This window comes from Rana temporaria, chromosome 1, assembly GCF_905171775.1.
Source record: "Rana temporaria chromosome 1, aRanTem1.1, whole genome shotgun sequence".
Classification (NCBI taxonomy): domain Eukaryota; kingdom Metazoa; phylum Chordata; class Amphibia; order Anura; family Ranidae; genus Rana; species Rana temporaria.
This window is the reverse complement of record NC_053489.1, coordinates 36689436-36713248: the sequence shown is the minus strand read 5'-3', so window position 1 is coordinate 36713248 and position 23813 is coordinate 36689436. Positions and strand designations below refer to the sequence as shown.

General features: G+C 43.5%; 1 protein-coding gene across 2 annotated transcripts in view; it reads right to left on the bottom strand.

Annotated features, from left to right (window-relative positions):
• DYM (dymeclin) overlaps positions 1–23813 on the bottom strand; it is a 546263-nt gene that overhangs the window by 479783 nt on the left and 42667 nt on the right. For both annotated transcript variants that reach the window (XM_040336503.1, XM_040336511.1), the window contains exon 3: positions 4117–4169. In XM_040336503.1, coding sequence (XP_040192437.1) covers positions 4117–4169 — 53 coding nt within the window. The remainder of the gene's footprint in view (positions 1–4116; positions 4170–23813) is intronic.

Here is a 23813-nt window from a genome sequence, read left to right as displayed (position 1 = left end):
CGACCACAAAGCATAACTCAAGAACGGTCTGGAACAAAAATGGGTAATAACTCTTATTTTACCCACATCAAACATGACAAACTGCTCCAAAACACTCAATCCTAATTTACACAATGACCCATACAAACTAAATTGTACACGGTGACCCACACAAACTAAAAAGGACTGGTCAGTTCCACCTAGGGCTTGAATATTATTTTCCTACATCTAAAAATCACATGCTGAATGTTGCATCACTCGGCCTGTTCACATTTCTGCTGCGGAGCGTCAACAACGCTTATGTGAAACCGGAGTATGAGGTTCAGGAGGCAGCTCTAAGGATCTTGAATCATAGGCGCACTACAGGACCACTGTTCAGTGTTGGATTATGCATTGCGTTGGACCACAGAAACAAAAAAGAGCCTCCACATTGTGTAAAAATGTATTTGGAGATTTTATTTAAAAAAAAAAAAAGGTATAACATCATATCCAAGATAAAAAAACACCTATATCTGAACTCCAACAAAAATTGGTCTATGGAACGAAGTGGCTCGAAAACCAGCCGCGTTTCGTCTATAAAGACGTCTGAGCATTTCCGATCATTGCACTATATATCTCCAGATAATCAATTTCTGCAGTACCATGCATTTCCAATCGTTACTTCCTGGACTAAAATATGGCGTCACGGCGTGCGTTCCAAGCCTTTGTCATATGATCATGTGGAGTGGGACATCAACTCATTTATCAATGAGGCCTAAGTCCATGTTGCTTGCTGAATATTACAGCGGTATAGATTTTTTTGTATATAATTTATAAAATTTTTTTATCTTGGACTTCTTTCACACTGGGACCGTGGCCACATTCGCGGTAAAGCACCACTCGTATTAGCGACACTTTACCGCTGTTAAAGCGTCGCTTTTGTGCCACTTTTCGGCCAATAGATGGGGGCTTTTAGCCCCAAAGAAGGGGTTAAAAACTCCTGTGTTGTGGAGCTTCCAAAGCGCTGCCCATTCATTGCAATGGGCAGGGGCGTTTTGGGAGTGCTGAATACAGCGCTCCCAATCCGCCCCAAAGATGCTGCTTGCAGGACTCTTCCAAACGTCCCGCAAGTGCACTGCCCGGAAAGGCAAATACTATTTGCACTACAAGTGCAAACTGCAAGTACAAAGTGCACTTGAAAATGCACTGAAAGTGCAAGGGAAAAGGGAGTAGCCGCTCCAGGTGGGAACCCAGATGAATATCCTCCAACTCAGGTGCAGGCAATGCACTTAGCAAAGCATGAAAAAATTGTCTCTGGACAGCCGCACTCTGAACAAGTTGTAGCCTTTATTAAAAAAAAAAAAAAAAAAAAAGGAAATTACTACAAGTCACAGCAACATAAAATAAAACCCGACTGCTGACGCGTCTCGCACTGAAACTAGTGCTTAGTCATAGCTGGCAGCAGTCCGGTTTTATTTTATGTTGCTGTGACTTGTAGGGCTGTCCTTTTTTTTAATAAAGGCTACAACTTAATCAGAGTGCGGCTGTCCAGAAACAATTTTTGTTCCTATTAGAAAGTGCAGTCGCTGTAAATCTGAGGGGTAGATCTGAAATGAGGGGAAGCTCTGCTGATTTGATTATCCAATCATGTGCAAGCTAAAATGCTGTTTTTTTTTTTCTTTGCATATGCCCCTCGGATCTACAGCGACTGTACTTCCAAGTACACTTTCAGCGCAATTTAAAGTGCACTTTGCACTTGTAGTGCAAAGAGGATTTGCCTTTAGTAAATAACCCCCTTTGTGTCAACTTGTGTGAATGTTAACAGTACAAAATGTAAACTTTTGATGAAGGTCATTTGGGTAGTTTCTGTTAGGAATTATGATTCAAAGAGAGTAAACACAGTTGATTGATAATAAATGGCTTCAGCTAAACACCAATCATGAGTGAAAGAAAAGTTTTTGTTTTATCATTCATATTCTCCGTAAAATGGCCAAGAAATCAAATACAATAATATATATATATATATATATATATATATATATATATATATATATATATATATATATATATATATATACCGTACTTATCGGCGTATACCGCGCACTTGTTTCCCCTTAAAATAAGGGGAAAAATCGTGGGTGCGCGATATACGCTGATACCCGCGCTCAGTTTGAATGCCTGCGCCGACATATACCGAGTGCAGTACACTCGGCTACATTCAGCCAGGCTCGACTTCGCTCGTGCTCACGCATAAACGTCACAGAGCGTGAGCACGAGCGAAGCCGAGCCTGGCCGAATGTAGCCAAGTGTACTGCACTCGGTATATGTTGGCGCAGGCGTTCAAACTGAGCGCAGGAAGCGGCGATTCGACGGGGAGAGAGAACGGGAGAAGCCGGGAGGACACCACCGAAGCCGCAGACGGACGCCGGACCCGACGATGGACGCCGCGCAAGACACCAAAACTGTAAGTACTAAAATGTTTTTTTACAGAATTTTCTGGTCCACATTAGGGGTGCGCGCTATATGCCGGAGCGTGCAATACCCCGATAAATACGGTATATATATATATATATATATATATATATATATATATATATAAAAATAAATAGTGTGCAATGACCGGAATGCTCATATACGCCAGATGATGTTTTTGAGGAGGCAATGTGTTGGGTTTTCACGCCAATATGGTCATTGCATTCCATAGACCAATTTTTGTGGAGTTCAGATATAGGTGTTTTTCTCTTGGATATGATGTGAGTGTTCTACCTTTTAAAATAAAATCTACAAAAACATTTTTACACAATGTGGAGGTTTTTTTTTTTTGTTTCTCTGGTCCAACACAATGCATGATCCAACACTGGTCCTGTCGTGCAGCTATAATTCAAGATCCTTAGAGCTGCCTCCTGAACCTCATAACGCGGTTTCACATAAGTGTTGTCGACTCCGGTATCCAAGTCCACATGCTCTGGTAAGCACATTATCACCTTTGGTGGTAGATTGTCACAGTTTTGGTGACTGATCAGAAGTAGTATTATCATCCGTGAATCACTGTGATTACACCGGAAGTTCTATTTCTTTCTTTTGGACTCTTTTCAGTAGCTTTATGGACTTTTCACTTATTTGTGTTTAGCTTTATATTGCACTTTATACTTGATATGATATGTATTTGCGATATATATATATTTTTTATCTTTACACATTCTTTAGCGCTGCACTTTTATTAAACACATATTATATACAACACATGGAATATACATTGTGGTGCACCGAGATGTTCATAGATTGGGTGAGTTACCATGTGTTGAGGCAACGCACGTTTTAAAGCACATTGCCTAAAGTGACACCCTCCCTACCCGCAGCTCAGGAATGGCATCTTGACCACAGGCTTAAAAGAGGTTGTGAAGGTTCAAATATTTTTTTATAAAAAATAAAAAACATGTTATACTTACCTGCTCTGTGCAAGGGTTTTGCACAGAGCAGCCACGATCCTCCTCTTCTGGTGTGCCCTGCCGGCGCGCCTCCCCTTTATCACGTGCCCCCACGGAGAGCCGCTTTCCATGGGGGTTCGCTCCTGAGTCCCGCTCCCCCCAGCCCCCACTCCCGTTGTCACTGGATTGGTGGGGAGGCAAAAATAAAAATCTTCAAAAAACATTTGCAGTTGGATGCAGATTTTTAAAACCAAACTGGAAATTCTCCCTTGCTGTGGAGCTGCACCCACATTGCAAGGATAGGGGGCTTGTTCAGACGTGTGGCAATGACTGTCTCTTGTCTGAAAAGCGAACCTGGATAGCTTTTCAGAGGCATTTGACAAGTGAGGCTAGATGTTGCCTCCTCACTGCCTGATCCGACTCTAAATGGCGCATTACCATGCTGCAATTGAGTGCATTGCACGGGGATGCGGGGCGGCTGACCACACGGACCTTGCATCAGTTTTGATGACGTCAGGACTTTAGACCGCTGGATTACGGGGGGGGAAAGATGCTGTGGGGACCAGGGTAGCAGCGCAGAGGAGGATCACCATAGCAGCGCCATGGAGGAGCACCATAGCAAGAACACATTTTTCAGCTTTCCCGGAGTTGGGCTTTAAGCCCCTTACACCCACCCAATATTAAATTATCAGTTTTGAATGGAACTGGCCTATCATACCAAAATACTTACTTAATGCTTTGCAGATGTTGATGGTCGCTTCCTCCAACAACTTTGAATCAGCACTGAAAGAAAATGAAGATTTCAGATTAGTGATCTAAAAACATACAAATAAAAAAAGCTGTAACAAAATGTATAAAAGCTGCTCAATGCTGTCACAACCGCAGGCTGACACCCAATATGCAACCCAGGCTCATTTTTTTACGGCACAAACAAGATGATCATTAGAGTTCAGTGAAGCTCCTTAAAAAAAACTTTTTTGAAATAAAACTGTCGCCTGGTCTATGCAGGACGAATTGAAAGGGCAACTTCAGTCCCACTGATGGTCGCCCTCCTGCCAGTGCTCCCCCCTACTCGTTCCTCAATTGTAGCCTAGGGCAATGCTGGTGCTTCCAGATAAGGAGAAGCCATATGACAGTGCTCTGGTCTAGAGAGCTGTGACATGATAGAGAGAGTCATAAAAAGCAGACAGCAATCTATTACTATGGGTACTGTTAGATGGGATATCAATAGGAATACCAGTGTGATGTAGCATACATTTTTGTTTTTAATAAAAAATATTATATATACCGTCGGATATTTTTTCACCTTAATGCATAGGATGCATTAAGGTAAAAAAACATTTACCTTTACAACCCCTTTAAGGTGTATACTCTAAAGCATATCTATATATTTTCCCCCACCACACACACACACACATACATAATATATACCGTATTTATCGGCATATAACACGCACAGGTGTATAACACGCACCTTAACTTTAAGAGGGAAGTTTCAGGGAAAAAAATGACATTTTAAATAAAGAACTAGAACTTTGAAGCAAAATAAGGGTCAGTGCCCATCAATGGAGCCTGATCAATGCCCATCTGTAGCCTCACAATTGCCCATCAATACAGCTTGATTAATGCCCATCTACAGCCTCCCCATTGCCATGAATGCAGCCTGATTAATGCCCATCTCAGGGAGGGGGCGGGATGAGCGCCGTCAGATTACATAGTGAGAATCTCCCGTTTACTCGGCGGCTTCGTAACTACAAAGTCCCGCCTCCTGGACCGGCTTCTATGATAGACAGAACCTTGGTCCAACGCCGGCCCAGGAGAAGGGACTTCCTATTACAGAGGCCGCTGAGTAAAGAGAAGATTCTTGCTGTATGTAATTCGACGGCACTCGTCCTACCCCCCTTCCCATTCTCTGTGAGGCAGCCCATATTGCAGTATCGGTGTATAACACGCACACACTATTTGCAACTGATTTGCAGGGTCAAAAAGTGAGTGATAGATATATATGAGAGAGAGAGAGATCTACATATATACTGTAAGGGGTTAGCTCAGTAGCGGGGTGTGTGACCCCCTGGATGGGTTCACTACACACTGAATTTATACAAACAGGCAGTCGAAGACGGTTGAAAACAAAGATTTTGGTTTATTCTTCCATCTTGCTGGAAACAAGTGCGAGCATCCAAACAGCATAAACAAAATCAAACATAAAATAAACCCTGGCCACTTGGGCCGTCTACCTTCACCACACAGGAACCTATCTATGGGGTCTGGCACAGCCTAGTGCTGGGCAGACACTGCTGGTCATACAGCAGAAAAACAATAGTCTTTTGATTTTTATCACACAGAAAAATCAATCATCTCCTCACCTCCTCAGAAGACTTTCAGTACACTGCTCTCCTTACTCACAAAGCCTCAGGATGCAGCAATTCAGTGGTAATCCTCTGGATTACTTATAGAGGCCTTAATTGCCTCGTTCTGAACAGCTGAAGTTTTCCAACGCCCTTAGACCTTTTCTGGCGACTTTTGCAGCCGACGCCTAATAACAATTGGTGTATTGTCTAAACGAGGCAGAAATGTATCTCCCGTTTGTGACAACACCCACAGATTTACCTGACTTCCTGTCACAATACATACATATCTATCTATCTCATACACACACTTATAAATAAAATGTAAACATTTTAAAAATGTATAAAAACATGGTGTCAGTAGGGCAGAGATTAGTGTCAGTAGTTTTATTTTTTATTATTTTTATTTATTTTTTACAATTTTTTTTTTTTTTAATCTTCTTTACAATTTTGTTAGATGCCCAGTTAGTGGAAATATCAGGGGTCTAAACTTCCTGCGCCGTGGCAGGAGAGAAGAGGAGGGAAGCCGGAGGCGCTACAGGAGGGGCTACGGGAGGGGCCTGGGGGAAAAGGGGCAATCTGTGTCGCACAGGGAGATTAGGGTGTGCCCAGGCGCACCCAGCACACCCCATGCGCTCGCCTATTATTCTAGGCCTTAACTCAAAAAGTGAAATGAAATGAAAACATGGTCACGTTAATGTGGAAATCTGGAGTGTTGATTGTGTAGAAGATGAACCATTAAAGTTTTCTCTCATAGCTCTAGTTAGTGTTAGCACAGTTGTGAGAATGGGTGAAGTCATACCCTGTGATTTCACTACTGTCCTGATCACTGCTCTCCATGATGGAAGCAATCCACCGTCATTTGGCTCTTTCCTTAGTGAAGGGTCAGCATCACACGTGCAGATTAATTAGGGTGTTTTTTTTTTCTCTCAGGAAGCTACGTACCCTCCCACCAGTAATGATTTGTCTGCACTGCATAGAGAAGCACAGAGACACAGCGTAAAGTATTACAAACTTTAATTAGCATGTTGATGAATTGGAAAGGGGGGGAAGGGGATGAACCACAATATAAGTGGATTAAAACTTCAGCTTCAAGGTTGGGTGGAATCAGAAGGGAAGTATAATCATCAATATTATTATATATTGCAGACACAAGCTCTGGCTTGCAGTATCTCCTATGCAGCCTCTATTGTGCTTATCATGCAATCCGAGCCCAGCTCATAATCCCCTTGTTTTGGCTCGCTCTGTGCATTTCCTTCAGCCCAAGCTCTTCATTCCTGATCCTCCAAGCTCATTCTCCGCTTTGTTTCTTGGAAATCTCAATTTTATCTCTAAGGTGGTCTTCAGTTCTGGCCGAATACTCACTTTCTAATTGAAACCAAATGTCCATCAGTGTAACAAAGCAAAAGCTACAAGCTGTCACACTTTTGGAACGGGGAACTGTGCCGTGAATTATCATCGGAAATGAAATATAAATCAGGGACAGGAAGCGAGAAACGGAGCTGATGCTTTCACTGGACTGGATGTCCGTGTCTGGTGGTGCCGGGGGAGCCATCACTGGGGCGAAATCACCGTGAACTTCCAAGCTATGGTAGAACGTATTTGTGGACCTCAACATAAAACGTGAGAAACTGCCTGGAACCAAACCTGTATTAACAAAGCGGCTGAAATAAAAGCTCTCTGCGGTATTTCAGGACTACTTGCTGTTGAAAGACAACTTTATCTGGTTTACAAAACTGCACCCGAAAAGCTTCTAAAAAAGGTTCTGTCCCATGTTAAACTACCCAGGAGCTTCTACTACTTGGGTAAAAGTTCAGTGCAGCGGAGTTTTCAGCCTTGCACACCTGACATGGCCATTGCAAAAAGGGTCTTTGCACCTCATAGGAACTCAAAAAAAGAATGGGGTGGATTCAGGTAGGGGCGCGCACTGCTACGGAGGCGCAGCGTACCGTTTTTACGCTACGCCTCCGTAAATTACTTGAGCTACGCTTCATTTACAAAGCATTTGCTCCGTAATTTGCGGGGGCGTTTCGTAAAAGTCGCCTGCGTAAGCGCGCGTAATTTAAATGATCCCGTAGGGGGCGTGGATCATTTAAATTAGGCGCGTTCCCGCGCCGAACGTACTGCGCATGCTCCGTCGGGAAAATTTCCCGATGTGCATTGCGGTAAATGACGTCGCAAGGACGTCATTTGCTTCAACGTGAACGTAAATGGCGTCCAGCGCCATTCACGATTCACTTACGCAAACAACGTAAATTTCGAAAATCGCGACGCGGGAACGACGTGTATACTTACCATTGGCTGCGTCTCCTAATAGCAGGAGCAGCCTTAGTCAGAAAGCGACGAACGCAAACGGCGTAAAACTCGAACGCCTGGCGCGCGTACGTTTGTGAATCGGCGTGAGTATGCAATTTGCATACTCTACGCTGACCACTACGGGAATGCCACCTAGCGGCCAGCGTAAGAATGCAGCCTAAGATACGACGGCATAAGAGCCTTATGCCAGTCATATCTTAGGCTACAGTCGGCGTATCGAGCTTTCTGAATACAGAAAGTCGATACGCCGGCGCTACTTAGCATTTACGCTGCGTATCTATGGATACGCAGGCGTAATTGCTTGCTGAATCCACCCCAATGTTTAGATCCCAGGGAACCCCCTGCTAAAATTATTCCTTCAGGCCGTAAGATATTACAAAGTGACCAACCGAAACCTGACTTCAGAGGCTCTCTTGTGAATTTGAGGATTAACTTGTCCACAGTGCCGGCAGCTACAGAGGTCTGCGGGGGCTTATTTTAAGGGCTGGTTCAACTTTAGTCAGAGATGCACAGTTTGTTTTAAAGTGGATGTAAACCCTCCATACACCCAGTGAAGTGGACAGCCTCAGATGATACACAGAGATTAACCAAATCTCCCTATATAGGTTTTATATGTATATCTGCTGTCTTCACATTTATATACTGTTTAGAAAGTTGAGATCCTGTTAGGAGATTTACTCTTCCTGGTTAACACAGAGTGTGATGTCTGGGCATACAGCCAAGATAGTTAACATTGCTGATTGGAAGAAAGGCACACACCCCCTCTCATTATAGGAAGAGACTCTCAGAGCTGTTTTGTAATAGGAGCTGCTCTCTGCTACTCTATTTTAGTGACCTCCTTTGACAAAAGATTCAGGCTGCTTTTGTCAAAAAAGTCAAAAAATATGTCAGGAGTTCTCAGGCTGATAACAGAGGAACAGTTTTTCGAGCGTTATTCGAGCGAAGCCTCATCTGCAATCCCCAATGTGCTGGTAAAGCACTGCTAAGACCCTAATGTTTTAGGGCGTTTTTGAAGTGCCTCAGTGTGAAAGGGTAAGGGGTTTTTACAGCACTTTCAATTCATTTCAATGGAGAGGGGCGTTTTTGGAGCGTTTTTTTCTGCGCCCAAAAGCTGCTCCAAAGATGCTGCTTGCTCAGTGTGAAAGGGTCCATTGAGATGCATGGAGCGCGTTTTAATAGCGCTGTTTTTAACGCTAAAACGCTGTAAAAACGCTTCAGTTTGAAAGGGGTCTTAGTGCCGGTTCACACTGGGGCAACACGACTTCCAGCGCGACTTTACAAGGCAACTTGGATGCGACTTAAGCGCTACTTCAGCGCTACTTGGAGCGACTTACAACGTGACTTCAAGTCGCCTCCAGGACAGGCGACTTTGCCAGTGGCCAATCACAGAATAATCTGCTCTGTGGGAAGGAGGTGTTTGTCTGAGAAAAATATTTTCTTTTCCTGGAAAGTTGCTTCAGTGAGACTTTAGTAGTGTGCATTAAGACGGCTCTCATTCACTTAAATGTAATATGTCATGTCGCGCGACTTGGGGCGACTCAAGTGGCCCTCAGGTCGCGGTAGTGTGAGTCGGCTCTTACAGTGAAGAAACCATTTCCGTATTTCTTTATCTCTAGACATAAAGAGTGCCCCCTTGTCCTCTATGATGACCTAAAGTGAAGAACTCAACACCAAGTTCACTATATGGATCACTTTTGTATTTGTACATGTTAATCATATCCCCCCTTTATCTCCTCTTCTCAAGAGAAAATACAGTACCTCTAATCTAGGGGTGCCGAACCTTTTGAAGCGCAAAGGCTACCTAAGCGACTTGGTAACCCGGTCGCGGTCCACAATAAATGGAGCGGGCGGATGGCAGGTCTGTGTCTGCTCTGCATATGCAAAGCGGACTCGGACACAGCCCACTATACTTTTTTTGTTAGCGGATCGGATTGGAGGTAGGACACAAGTCGGTTTACATCTGCCACTCCTTAGAGGTGAATGGAGGGTCCAATTGGGTCAGACTGACCTTGTGAAAGGGGCCCAAGGCAGCTTTCACACTGATGCACTGCGGTTTACCAACACAGTGTACGTTTGGCTTTCCTGCACTTTGCAATAGAAAGCCGAGCTCATCCTTATTTTGGTTGCCCTGATCTGCACTTTCTCCAGTTCCCCCGATATCCTTTTTGTGAACTGATGCCCAAAACTGAATTTCATATTATATTGCATAGAGTTTTCTTTTGGTGGTTTTTAAAGTGGAAGATCATGAAAAAACTAAAATCCCTGCATCTATAGAAACCACGGATCTAACACTAACCTCTCTATCCCTGTAAAGAAAAAAATTGTATACATACCTTTTTGGAAGCTGATCTGCCCCGCTTCGATCCCGATCTCCAGCGGCGGAAACTCTGGAAAGAACACAGCCGACAATGACTGTGAAATGAATGGGAAGTGACGTTACCCATAGAGTTACTATGGGCTTCGTTGTCATCCGTCTTCTCTGCACCCGTCTCTACAGTGAAGCCACAGCTGACAGCTCAGCGTGGGATCCGGTCGGAGAGGGTCAGATCGGCTTCCAAAAAGCTATGTAAACACATTTTTTCTTTACAGGGATAGAGAGGTTAGTGTTCGATCGGTGGCATCTATAGATGCAGGGATTTTCGTTTTTGCATGGACTTCCACTTTAATTACTACTGGGGTTTTTATTCTTTTCTTAAACAAAAGACCAAAAATAAAAATAAATAACACCTTTTTCCCCCCCATTTCTGTGTAAATTTTTACAAATAAGTAATCTTCTTCACTGATGTGCACTGATGAGGCGGCACTGAAGTGTAAATGTGTGCTGTCACAGGTTTATCGTCTTTCCTTTCCTCACACAGATACAGCACTGAAATGGCAATAACCAACATTTGTTTACATGGGGTTGGCTGTGAATTGGACACAGCTGATCACATGGTAAAGGTGTGCAGTACCACTTTTGGCCTGGGGTGGGGGCGCCGGAGCCGTTCGAAAATGCACGGAAAGGCCCAAGGACAGCACGGCTGACCTCTGCAAATCTTGGGTAGGAAGTCTTTCCAAGGTCAGCCGAAGTGTCCTGGGCCCTTTCTGAGGCTCTCCGGCGCCCCCCTGCCTCTGGCCGCATGCGATATTGCATCCCATAGAAGTCAAAGTAGTAGCACTGGATCGAGATCAGGCTCATATAAAAAGTGGTTGTAATAAACCTTTTACCTTTACAACCACTTAAAGTCTCTCATACTATTTACTGAAAATATTTAAATAATTAAATACTTTATGTCCATAGCCTAAGCACAGGTGTAATTTAAAGAAATGCTATGCCTTCTACTTCACCCAGCAAGGTCAACAATCATACTCCTGTACAAGCCCAATGCAACGCGAAAATGTTCTCAAAACAGAATTCGGTCACAACATAGATGTGTAGGCTGCAATTACAGACTTCCATATGAAAATGCTAGTTCTTTTGGTGTGGTGCTGATCCCCTGGTTTCATCAATTTCTAAGTCACTTATTACCAACAAGTATTCAGGCACTGACTTCACTTGCTGCATGCAGCAAGCTATAGATCTTTGGCGCATAGGCCATTATTTCCTATGAGCCCCACTCCATCTTCCCAATCTGCAGCTCAGTTCATGGGTCTAATCCAAAGAAAAGCTGTGCTGGTCCTGAGCAGACCAGGTAGTGATAAAAAAGTCACCACATTTCTGTGCCCAAAGGACATCCACAGTACAGCCAGTATGTTTTCACAGACCTCTTCAGATCATGGTTTATGATTGGGATCTTCCAATCATGTGACCGCTGTACAGCCAATTACAGAGGTCACATCATTGGACGGACTGCCTTGGCCTCCCGGAATTCAGAAGGGTTGGCAGGAAGTTAAGGAAATTTTTGGTGAGTGACGCAAAGGCTACCATTGCCAAGTTCTATTGAAAATACTAGCTGCCTAGCCATTATGTTGATCCAGTGGCTTAAAAGGAGACGTATAGTCAAAGCTCATTTGGCTTTACTTCTATGGATCACAGGAGTGCAGTTCGTGTTGCACTCCTGGGACTCTATTTCAGCAGAGAGCTAAAGTCCGCTCTCTGCCGACATCACAGAAGTCGGTCCAGGCTCTGTGTCACCGTAACAATAAAGTCTAGATCCACCAGATCCCTGGACCAACACTCGGCTCAGCCTCTCAGCGAGCCACCGAGGGGCTGAGCCGGCCGCCCCCACCTCCTCCATGGCCCAGTGCTCCAATGAGTGAGGAGGGAAGAGAGCAGAGAACTGTACCTGACAGTCAGCAGCTCTCTGCTCGGGGAACTGTGAGAAACAAGCAATTGGTGGTGTTCGATCGATCGGTTCTCAGTGTTAGAGGCGCCAGGGAACAGATGCAGTATCGGACCGATGCTACACCTACCTAGGAAAGTTTAAAAAATGTATATATTAAAAAAATAAATAAAAAAAACAGCCATACTTCTCTTTTAAGGGCTTTAAAAAATGCACTGACCTTGAACTAAGCCCCCGCTCACATTGGAGCGATTTGTCATGCAATTTGAAAGTTCAAATCGCATGACAAGTCACATCCTATTGCCAACAATGGCAGTGTTCAAATTGATGCAATGCCGACATTGCGGTGCCAAATTGATTTGAAAAAGTAGTACATGCACTACTTTTGGCAATTTCGGGTGCAACTTCAATAGACATCTGTGCATGAAGCCGCACAGATGTCTTCAAAGTTGTAACGAGATGCGGCTTTGAAAGCATGCAATTTCAGACAAAATCACACGATTTCAAAGCCGCACTCAATGTGAACGGAGGCTTAGGGTGCACCAAAATAAAGGGTTTAACAATATCTGACCTGAAAAGGTCATATCAGTTTAAGAATATCCCACTGCCACTAATGCAGTCTGTGCTCAGCCACAAGCCCGCAGATTAGTACTGAGAAAGCAATCGTGTCACTGTAGTGGTCTCAATTTCCACACTCCCCCTTACCACTCACTCAGACCAATATCTCTACAATTAGCAGGAGGGTAACTTTGCTTACAGCAGAGCTATTGGTCTACTGAGCAGGTAAGGCGCTTGACCGTTGCAGCAAGCCTGTTGCCCTCACAAAGAAAGTTGCAGGCACTGATCACAACAATACTATACTGATCTGACAGGAAGGATAATGAAAACCTGTTATTTGGGTGCAACAACAGGTAAAAAAAAAAAAAATTAAAGACTTCAAACAAGCTTTAAACATACGCCACATTTAAATCTCAACTGTGCATTTTTTTTCTTTATCCTCCAGCAGGACAGCAGCTCAGGTTGTCCGCTGCAGAAGCAATGCTTGAGCATAGAAGTGTGAAACGCATCTGCTGACCCCCTCCGTGGGTTGAGTGTGTGTGGCATGTCTTTCATTCTTATTTTTGCACAATAAAAAATGAGCCGTTTTTATTCTCTGGAAGTGCTGCTACCTTCTTTTCTACCTGTCCCCTGCAGTACCTCATCTTCACCACAAAGTGTCCTCAGTCTTCTGGAATGAAAGGACTATCATCCAAGCATAGCACCCTGCTCTTACAGTGTATTGATGTAGAGGGTGGTGCTGATGCAAACAAAAAAAACAAACAAAGAGAATACTTAGCTTATCGCATAACCAGCCAAAAGGAATCAGAAAAATAAAAAAATAATACGTTTGGCTGTGTAAAATTAAAACATAACATTCCGAAGAAATTTGAAGTAGTACAGACTTTCCGCTTGAATTCAAGGAGTTGAACATAAATATTAAAGTAAAAATGTAAGGTACTGCAACCATTTTTAATACGCAGTCCCCCCATTTTCAGGGGCTTAAATGAATATAAATCATAAATAAAAAAAGTATATATTTTTAAATATTTTGTTGAGAATCCTTTACTGGCAATGACTGCCTGGAGTCTGGAACCCATGGACATCACAAAGACTGGGTTTCCTCCTTTCTGATGTTTTTCCAGGTTCTAACTGCAGCTGTCTTCAGTTGTTTTTTGTGGGTCTTTCTGCCTTTAGATTTGCCTTCAGCAAGTGAAATACTCAATTGGGTTGAGATCAGGTTATTGACTCGGCCATTGCAGAATATTCTACTTATTTTCCTTCAAAAGCTTCTAGGTTGCTTTTGCAGTGTGTTTAGGATCATTGTCCATCCTGATGAAGTCACGCGACCGTGACGAATACGCGTTGTGACACCGGAGGTTACATGTGTGAGCAAGCGGCTTGTTTTATGCTGATTTTATGCACGTTATTGTGAGTACCCCGATTTGTTTTTTTTATCAATAAATATTTTAAACTACTACACCATTGGCGTATGCATCTCCTTTTGTGAGGATCGCTGCTTATATATCAGACGGGGCCCCAAAGGGAGACTCCGTTTAGAGTCCTAGGTAAAACAGTATCAAGAGACGCCTCACCAGGAAACGACTGGAGTCTATGCCGCTTGTACCTAGAAAGATCTTTATATGATGTTACCTTACAGCAGTAAGATAAGGGAACATTCCTCACTGATCACAAGGGGGAAAGGAGCACTTTCCTATTTGATATCCACGTTGGCAACCCGACACCAGCACTGGTACTTCATGTTGTTGCCGTTTGAACATGAATACTGAAGTTTATACATTGTTGCAATATTGAAGATTTTTGGATACAACATTCTATTTGAGGACTTTTTTTTCGTTATGCATGTTTTTTGCACAATTGCACTCTGCACTTTACCTTTTTAAGGTTTATTTATTTTGGCTTCATATTTGTTTGAGTGTTACATATGTATCATTTGTTTTAACATATGTCCTACATGTTTAACATTTGATTGACTGATCACCATTTCTTAATACTAGTTATATTCACTTAGTCCTTTTCCACTCACCCCATACAGCGTAGCATTACCCCTCTTTTTTTGACTATTTTTGGTTTAAAAAACACTTTCAGTGCTGTCCCCTGCAGTAACGCTTCTTCACCAAAAGTTGTCCAAAGTCCTTCAGACTGAATGATATCTTAAACCCAAAGCACAGCGCCCTGCACTCAGTGTATTGATGGAGAGGGTGGCACTGACGACCACCTAAACAGACTAAAGAGGAAGAATATCCAGCTCATCACATGACCAGCCAGAAGACATAAGAAAAAGAAGGGGAAAAAATGCAATGCTCTGGGATGGGGAACATGAAGCCTGCAGTTCAGCTGTAAACCGGATAGGGAAACAAAGGCTGCCTTCTGAATGGCTGTAACATTCATCCAATCATCTTGCATCCCATTACAATGTTTGAAGATAAACGAGATTACAGGCAACAAGTGGATTTACTGATGCAGTTGAAGCATTTCCCAGAAGCATCAGCAATTCTACAAATTATTTTACTCTAGCAAACTAATATAAAAATATTTTGATTACATAAAAATAGTAGTGAAATGCACTACATGTATCAAAATATTCGATTACAATAATTGATTGCACTAGGTCGTGTGATGTTCATGTTGTTTCTAAGTCATTAAAGGGGAGTTCCACCCACAATTTCACTTTTTAAATATAAATACCCCTGTAATACACAAGCTTAATGTATTCTAGTAAAGTTAGTCTGTAAACTAAGGTCCGTTTTGTTAGGTTGTTACAGCATTTAAATAGTTTATAATCTAGAAATAGACCGTGGCCATCTTAAGTGTGGGCATCATGAAGCCAGACTGTATGACTTCCTGGATTTCAGCTTTGCATATCTCGCACATGCTCAGTGCACAAGCAATGTAATGGGTTTCAGTCAGGTTTGCAAGGACTACTGGGAAACATGATGCCTATCCCAGAAACCCTTGCAAATAGCCTAGGCAAATAAGGAGGAGGAAGTAATGAAGGACTACAAAATAAAAGGTATTTACAAGCAACAAATTAAATAAAAATTGTCCATTCTGAACACTATGAGATTAGAGCATGCAGCACAGACAAACATAAAAAAATGGGTGGAACTCCACTTTAAGTAGAGTTGCAAGACTTAAGTGATGTACTAGTGGTTCCCAAACTTTTTACATGCATACTCCATGGCTATTGCCATAAATTGTACCTCCTCCCAAACGGTCAGTAGTGAAGTAGGCGGTAGTGCTACGAAACTCTTATTCTCCCACCAGGATCATCCAAGTCAGCGTTTAGAAAGCCAGGCATCAAATGTCGCAAAAATGAAGGCAGTTGGGAGGCACAACGCAACAGAATTCAATTAGTGAATAGGGGCGCACAGATCAGCCGCCAGCACAGCAACAAGCAAAGCCATCTGCACCATAGAAAAATCTGACACTGTGCAGCCTGACCTGGATGAGGCAGGGAAAAGCACCAGCTGCCATTATTACTATGGGCAGACCAGGCAGTAATGTATACAGTCACCAACACCTAGACTACATTAAAATAAGACAACGCTGTCCAAGTAATAGCAGCTGTGTCACACATAGAGCAAGCACACATATACCCAATTTGATAGCAAAATAAAGTGCTAGAAGTGACTGTTGAGTAAGCACATGGATCCGAGTGTGTATCACCATAGATCAATGTGCATATCCCATCACTATATGTAAACAGGTCCCCTACTAGGGGATACCAGGGTATTGATTTTTAAGTCAACACAATAGAAGAAAAAGACCATAATTAACATAACACTGGATTAAGCTGAATTGCTGTTATGTGGCTTGATAAAATATTCTGTATGAAGAGCGGTATAAAACCACTTATGGTTGGAAATTTCAGGTATTCTATATCTGGCCGTTTAACAGAGCAATTCCGATGTGTTTTTTTTTTTTTTTTTTTTTTACACATTAAAGCGGAGTTCCACCCAAAACTTCCGCTTTAAAGGGGTTGTAAAGGTTTGTTTATTTTCTAAATGGGTTCCTTTAAGCTAGTGCATTGTTGGATCACTTACCTTGTTCTTCGTTTTCGCTTCTAAGGCCCAGATTCACGTAGAATGGCGTATCTTTGTGCGGGCGTAACGTATCCTATTTACGTTACGCCTTCGCAACTTTTACAGGCAAGTGCCGTATTCTCAAACGAAAGTTGCGGCGGCGTAGCGTAAATAGGCCGGCGTAAGCCCGCCTAATTCAAATGTGGTAGATGTGGGCGTGTGTTATGTAAATTTTATGTGACCCCGCGTAAATTACGCTTTTTACGAACGGCGCATGCGCCGTCCGTGAAATTATCCCAGTGCGCATGCTCCAAATTAACCCGCAAGAAGCCAATGCTTTCGACGTGAACATAAATGACACCCAGCCCTATTCGCGAACGACTTACGCAAACGACGTAACATTTTCAAAATTCGACGCGGGAACGACGTCCATACTTAACATTGGTACGCCTCATATAGCAGGGGTAACTTTACGCCGGGAAAAGCCTAACGTAAACGGCGTATCAGTACTGCGTCGGTCGGGTGTACGTTCGTGAATTTGCGTATATAGCTGATTTACATATTTCTAGGCGTAAATCAGCATACACGCCCCTAGCGGCCAGCGTAAATATGCAGTTAAGATACGACGGCGTAAGAGACTTACGCCGGTCAGATCCAATACAAATCTATGCGTAACTGATTCTAAGAATCAGGCGCATAGATACAAAGGCTCGGACTCAGAGTTACGACGGCGTATCTGGAGATACGCCGGCCTAACTCGTTTGAGAATCCGGGCCCAAATGTTTTTTTTCTTTGTCTGAATTTCTCACTTCCTGTTTCTCCTCTGTAAGCTTTCCACCATCATCCATGGGGGTTAGTCAGCTAGAACAGCTTACTGAGGAGGAACAGGAAGTGAGAAATTCACGAAAGAAAGGGAAAAAACTGCGCTAAATCAAATACAATAAACAAGCAGCTAGCACACAAACAAAGTACAAAGCAATTGTGAAACAAAAAGTGCAGCGCTAATATATGATGGTCAATGTAAATTAAACATGGCCAATGGTGAGCAAATAAAGTCCAAATGATGAGTCTCCAAACAAATAAATGGATCACTTCAACAGGTGGGTAATTCACAGTTCAAAATGAATGAGTACTAGATGGATATTTTCTCATATAGTATATGGCTTGTCTGAAGTAGTCATCCAAAACATCAAAGATAAATAAAATGGGTACTCTTACCAACAGGTGTGGACTCGCATGTTAATACTAACAGTAAGTCTAAAAGGCACGATGGTCTCGGCAGACCTGGAACTCTGCATGGATCGTCACTCCGGGCGGTGGTGGCTGTATTAATCCCAGACGATTTCCCGGTCACTCATGGCACGGAGCGAGGCTCGCGCATGCATAGTGTGTGCCCGGCTGTGAAGCCACAGCCGGGTGCCCACAGTCACAATGCCGTTGCCGCAGAGAGGAGGGGGAAATAAGCGGGGCTTTGTACGACCGCATCGCTGGAACCTGGGACAGGTGAGTGTCCGATTAATAAAAGTCAGCAGCTACACTTTTTGTAGCTGCTGACTTTTATATGGGTGGAACTCTGCATTAAGCAGTTGGTCGGAAGCCAATTTCAGGTGACCACAAGCCTTTTATGCAAACTTGGAAAGTATAAGGACCACAGAGTCCGCTCACCCAACCACAGAAAATAGGTGTCCACTGAGCTGCATTGTTGAGATGGAATCTTCACATTGCGGTAGTTTAATCAGCCAGAGTACTCAATTGCCGCACAGAAGTCCCACAAGCTTTGTTGAGTAAAACTACCGATATCAGTATAGCATTGTACCGCCCAGGGTTCTCAAGGAGAAATCCCTCGTCATAGGGTGAAACATGTCAGCAACGACACCATGGCAATGACGTTTTATACGTCACGGGTGATGCATCGCGCTACGCTAGTGCAAGTGCCCGGCACACTCCGCCAGTGGGAGCCATCTTTAGCCGAGGTATCCGAACGGCGACCCTGGGCGGTACAACGCTATACTGATACTCTGAACCAGAGGTTCCACTGTAACGCGGTTAACGAGTGTTTTGCAATACGAGCACTGTATTTTTTCAAATCCTGACTCGGTTTGCGAGTGTGGTCTCTCAAAACGAGCAGGATTCAAGACAAAGCGGTGTGCAGTACCACGTTTGGCCTGAGGTGGAGGGGGCGCTGGAGCCGAGTCTCAGAAATACTCTGTTCCGGAGCCCTTCCAAGGTTTTTCGAGTTCAGCCAAGCTGTCTTCGGGTGTTTCCGAAGCTTTCCAGCGCCCCCCCCCCCCCCCCCCCCCCACCTCTAGCCCCATGCGGAATTGCATGCCGTTGAAGTCAACGCAGAACTAATTATTTTCATTTCCATTGACTTCTATGGGGAAACTCCCTTTGATATGCAAGTACTTTGGATTACGAGCATTCTCCTGGAACGGATTATGCTCGTAATCCGAGGTTCCACTGTATCTTTATTTTGCTATCGAATTGGGTATATGATGTGTGCTTGCTGTATGCGTGACGCAGCTGCTTTTAGACAACTTTGTCTTATTTTAATGTAGTCTAGGTTTTGGTGGTGGGTGCCTAGTTTCTGTATAGTTTTGTATACATTTTGTGCAATAAATATATTTCCTGATATAAGCAGCGTGGCCCGCTCGTCACTTCTTTCTCAGAGGGTTTTTCCTTCTCCCTGTACTATTATTTTTACCCGATTTCCATGTCAGGGAGTCCGCACCTTAACTGGCGAGTCTGAATTTTAGGGAAGCTGTACCCGTAATGCACATCTATGGGTAGGTGCAGCGTACATATAGTAGTAGTGCGTTGATGGTCTCCGGTATCTGCTTACGAAGTGTAGTTTTGCTTTGAGTGGATCCCCCGTCACCATGCGACTCCAAACGTTTAACTAAAACCAGTGTTGGAATCTATTGTGCACTTGATAGCTTACTTAGCACCGATTTTACTTTTTGCCTTGATTGCCCCTTTAACCACTTGCTTACTGGGCACATAAACCCCCTTCGTTCCCAGGTGAAATTTCAGCTTCCGGCACTGCGTCACTTTAACTGACATTTGCGCGGTCGTGTGACGTGGCTCCCAAACAAAATTGACGTCCTTTTTTCCCCACAAATAGAGCTTTCTTTTGGTGGTATTTGATCACCTCTGCGGTTTTTATTTTTTGCGCTATAAACAAAAAAAGAGCGACAATTTAAAAAAAATATATATTTTTTTTACTTGTTGCTATAATAAATATCCCATTTTAAAAAAAAAAAAAAAAAAAAATTTTCTCAGTTAAGGCCGATACGTATTTTTCGACGTATTTTTGTAAAAAAAAAAAAAAAACGCAATAAGCGACTGGTTTGCGCAAAAGTTATAGCGCCTACAAAATGGGGAACAGAATTATGATTTTTTTTCATTATTTTTTTTTTTTACTAGTAATGGCGGCGATCTGCGATTTTTATTGGGACTGCGATATTGCGACGGACGTATCGGACACTTATGACACAATTTTGGGACCATTCACATTTATACAGCGATCAGTGCTATAAATATGCACTAATTACTGTATAAATGTGACTGGCAGGGAAGGGGTTAACACTAGGGGGTGAGGAAGGGGTTAAATGTGTAGCCTGGGTGTGTTCTAACTGTGTGGGGGAGGGGGGGACTGGGGGAGGTGACCGATGCTGTGTCTCTATGTACAAGAGACACAGATCGGTCTCCTCTCCTCTAACAGCACGTGGAGCTCTGCGTTTACACACAGAGCTCCACGTCCCTGCTGTTACCGGCTGTGTCACTGACGATTGCGTGTACCCAGCGGACATCGCGGCCGCCAGGTACACGCATCGGGTCCCCAGCGATGCGGTGGCAAAGTGGTAACCCACCGCGCGCCCCCCAGTGGCGCGCGCGGGTACTGCTTTCAAATGACGTCCAAAGACGTCCACTTGGCACCTGAGAACCACGCCGTTGACGTCTTTTGTCAATAGCGCGGGTCTCAAGTGGTTAAATAAGTCAAAAACAAAAAACATTGATAACCTCTTATTCAGGAAAATATGTATACTTCCTACACAGGGGGAAAAAAAAAAAAAAGAATAAATAAGTTAAACATAAGATCAGCAGGTCATGGACAGCTTGGAACGAAAACTTACAGGACCCAGTCCAAGTATTCCAGAAGATTGCAAAGTCTAGCCTCTCTATCTAGCTTGTTTAGGAATCATAAAAACACAGGAGCGTCTTGTAAAGACGGAAATTACAAGTCATGCCCCTGATGTTTCCGCAGACGAATTCCCAATCCACCAAGTTAAATTGCTTTACTACGACCCCCTGTAGGATTGGTACAAATAAACCAATTAATTTACCATTCCTGGTGTTACCGAGAGGACAAGTGGTCTTTAGAAAGAGCAGGAGAGGCAGCTAACCTCCAGGAAATGCTAGATATACGGCCTTACGGGCTAGATACACACTTCAAGGCCTTGGTGAATGGGCCCAAACAATTAGTCTGTTATGAGAGATGTCTATAGCCGCTAGTGTGGTGCGCGTCCCAAGCGTCATCCGCCAAGATTCATGAGGTGGCACCTGACCAAGAGGACCGGCTCCACGTATTGGTTTTAGCTCTGACCACAAAGCCAGCAGGAAGAACGGCCTCGGTAATGACGGAAGGAAGGAAAGAGGAGATGAATGTAAAGATGGGAAAGGAATATTAAATGTGATTATGTAAATCCCGGCATTTAACCGCACTGGCCGCTCCAGAAAGGCTTCACACTGTTCTCCGACACACTAGTGAGAAAGAAAACACTGCGAGCCTTTCACATGGTCAATTGTCGGCCCTGGTTCAAGAATGTGCTGGTCTCTCCCCCCCCACTTTCAGGCTCACATTACACAGTCCGACGTGTCGTTCCAGGACAATGGATGCCCCCAGCAAGAGGAGACGTCTCTTCCTAGGCTGCACAAGAAAGGAAAATGGCTTCATAGTATGACCATAATTGGAATTTCGGACTGAAAAAAAAAAAAAAAATACATCTTAAAGGGGCTGTAAAGGTAAAAGTTTTTTTACCTTTATGCATCCTATGCATGAAGGTAAAAAAAAAAAAAAAAAAAAAAAACATACGACAGCACCGCCCCCCGAGCCCCTGTTTACGCGCCTCACCCCTCGAAAGTCCCAGACGCGTCCTCGTCATCCTGTTCGGTTCCCAGCCTGGCCGTCGATTGGTCCGAAGCTGTGCAGTCGCGGGACTCGGGGACCCGATCGGTCCCCGGAGCTGAAGAACAGGGAGAACTGTGTGTAAACACAGCTTCCCCGTTCTTCACTGTGGCGCCGTCATCGATCGTGTGTTCCCTTATATAGGGAATCACAATCAATGACGTCAGACCTACAGCCACACCCCCCTACAGTTAGAAACAGAGATGAGGTCACACTTAACCCCTTCAGCGCCCCCTTGTGGTTAACTGCAATTGTAATTTTCATAGTAAACAATGCATTTTTAATGCATTTTTTGCTGTGAAAATGACAATGGTCCCAAAAATGTGTCAAAATTGTCCGATGTGTCCGCCATAATGTCGCAGTCACGAAAAAAAAAAAAAGCGCTGATCGCCCGTCATTAGTAGTAAAAAAAAATTATTTATAAAAATGCAATAAAACTATCCCCTATATTGTAAACGCTATAAATTTTGCGCAAACCAACCGATAAACGCTTATTGCGATTTTTTTTACCAAAAATAGGTAGAAGAATACGTATCGGCCTAAACTGAGGAAAAAAATAGTTTTTTTATATATATATTTTTGGGGGAAATTTATTATAGCAACAAGTAAAAAATATTGATTTTTTTTTCAAAATTGTCGCTCTATTTTTGTTTATAGCACAAAAAATAAAAACCGCAGAGGTGATCAAATACCACCAAAAGAAAGCTCTATTTGTGGGGAAAAAAGGATGCCAATTTTGTTTGGGAGCCACGTCGCACGACCGCGCAATTGTCAGTTAAAGCGACGCAGTGCCGAATCGCAAAAAGGGGCCTGGTCCTTTACCTGCATTTTGGTCCGGGTCTTAAGTGGTTAAGGGGAACCTGCGGAAAAGAAAGAGGTGTCAAGTTTAACACCAGACACAAAACTGAAGGAACATTCCCATGTCACTGGGAAGGAACGCAAGAAAATCTCCCCAATGACTACACAGACTGCAATAAAAACATAATAGATGTACGAGGTGTGGCTAAAAAGTTTGGTAATTGGTATCAGAAAACAAACAAAACAAAAGATACAAAACAACTTACCTTTAATTGCCTCCAAAATAAAAATCGTCATCCTTCACAATGATCATAAAGCTTCTGGAAACTCAGCAAAAGCCTCCTTAGGAATCGATCACAGACCCGATCACAGACTCGATCACACATTCTTGTATTGCCACCACGTCCTCAAAACATGCACCTTTCATGGCGCTCTTCAGGTCGGTGAAATAGAAAAAAATAGTCCGCCTGTGCCAGCTCAGCGGAGCTCCATCGATTGCCACTTGGATTCGGGGGTCGAACTTGTAGCACCAAATTTCATCCCGCCGAGACAATGGTTCTCAGAAAAAATGGATCCTGGTTACACAGCGCAATGAAATCTCCAGAGCTTGCCAAACTTTTTGCTTTCGGTTCATCTGTCAGCTTATGGAGCACAAACCAGGAACAGATCTTGCTTCTCACCCAAATCTTCAATGGTGTGCACCATATACTTGCTAATGCCCAATTCCTCTGCCATCAATCGGAGAGTCAGTCGTTGATCTTGTGCCAGCATTTTTCACACGTGCTCAGTCATGTCTGGGGTTCTGCTTGTCGATGGCTGACCCAAACGTGGTTGGTTCATCCTTAGTCGTTTCTTTCCCATTCCCTTTTCATGAACACATTTTCTGCTCACGGCTTGTGTCCTGTACAAGTGCCCCAAGATTTCACGCGTCT